A 1,593-nucleotide genomic window follows, 5' to 3' on the forward strand; every position below is an offset into this window, starting at 1 on the left:
GGCAAAACAATTAAAATTAAAAATTAATTTTAATTAAGTGTAAATATTACAAGAAGCTAATGGTAAAGAAATATAATTTTATTAACTAACTTTTGAGTTAATTAGTTAAGTTTAGCATACCTTTAGGTGGGGTTATAAAAATCAAACACAAATATAGTTGTTTAAGCTTTTTCTTAAGGTTATTAAGTTACTGAATAACAAATATTTTATTTAGAAATTTGTTAAAAGATTTGCTTGTTAGGAAACAGTTAAAAAAGTGTTATTGCGCCTAAAACTATGCCAAAGTTATATTGTGTAGATGCTAAGGTTACTGTATGAGTATAAAAAACAAATATGTATGTTTTATCTAATATTTGAAATAAGTTCAAAGACCTTAAGTTAAATGTTATTATTTAAGTGTTAAATTTTCAAAGCATACTTTTGGGGGATTAATTCGAAAGTTTCTATTGTAGTTTATTAACAACGTTTTTTTAAACTTTCTCTAGAAATTTACTGATAATCGCTTAAGGAAACTACATGACTGTTTTGTGGGCATTAAACTGATCAAGTTAAATGCCTGGGATAATGTGTTTATAAAGAAAATAAATGAAGCCCGAAAACAGGAACTAAAATATCTCAACAAAGATTCTTTCTATTGGACTATAATGAGTAAGTTTTTACATTCCAAAAAGAAAATCGATAATATATATAAAAAATTCATACATTCCAGCCATTTTGACACATATCTCTTCGGTTTTAATCACTTTTGTCACTCTCTCGGTATATGTTTACCTTGAAACTGGAGCTGAATTCACCGCCAGTCGTTTATTTTCCGCCTTGGCTTTATTTCAACAACTTACCGTTCCTCTACTAATATTTCCCATTACCGTGCCCATTATATTATCTGCCGTAGTCTCTACCAAACGTTTGGAAACATTTTTAGCTGCCAACGAAATACAAAAACAATTTGAGGGCATACGCAATATGGCACGTATACTAAGTAAAAGTGACGCTTCGCTCGATATGTATGAGATCAAGGATAAATCACAATCGCTACCCTCAAATATAACGTTAAAAAATGTTAATGAAAAACCTAAAATAAAAATAATTATACCCGATAAACCAGCTCCCTTGGCGAACTCAGAACCTCATACTCCGCTAGTGATAAGTGAATCAAAAGAGCCATTACGTTTTGCTGAAGATCACAAGCGATTGTCCTTACATGCTCGCAAAGAACTATTGCGTAATACACCCTATGTAGTGATAAGACCGCGTAAATTACATATGCCCGGTTTGCAGACTCAAGCTGTGACAGCTGCCCACAATCCAACTAATCCAGTTACAACGAATTTACATCGCAAAACTGATTCTTGGCATCGTGATTCGTTACTTTTGAAAATGCCTGATGATATAGCGGTATCGGTAAAGGATTGTAAATTCTCTTGGAATCCTCAGAAGTTGACGCAAATTTTATATATACGTGATATTGTTATACCGCGCGGCAAGTTGACCATGATTGTGGGTAAAAATGGCAGTGGCAAGACGTCTTTGTTGTCGGCTTTATTGATGGAAATGCCTTTGATATCGGGTGATATGATTTGGAACAAGTAAGTG

The 1,593-nt window shown here is 32.7% G+C and overlaps 1 protein-coding gene across 1 annotated transcript; it reads left to right on the top strand.

The window, feature by feature from the left end:
• Positions 1–485: 485 nt before the first annotated feature.
• LOC124421217 (ATP-binding cassette sub-family C member Sur-like) lies at positions 486–1,586 on the top strand (the record flags this gene model as incomplete). The annotated part of the gene is made up of 2 exons (XM_046956076.1): positions 486–648; positions 710–1,586. Coding segments are annotated over 2 exons (1,040 nt in total), but the record flags the coding sequence as incomplete, so codon positions are not given.
• Positions 1,587–1,593: the final 7 nt, after the last annotated feature.

Source organism: Lucilia cuprina, unplaced genomic scaffold (genome assembly GCF_022045245.1).
Source record: "Lucilia cuprina isolate Lc7/37 unplaced genomic scaffold, ASM2204524v1 Scaffold_6308, whole genome shotgun sequence".
Classification (NCBI taxonomy): Eukaryota; Metazoa; Arthropoda; class Insecta; order Diptera; family Calliphoridae; genus Lucilia; species Lucilia cuprina.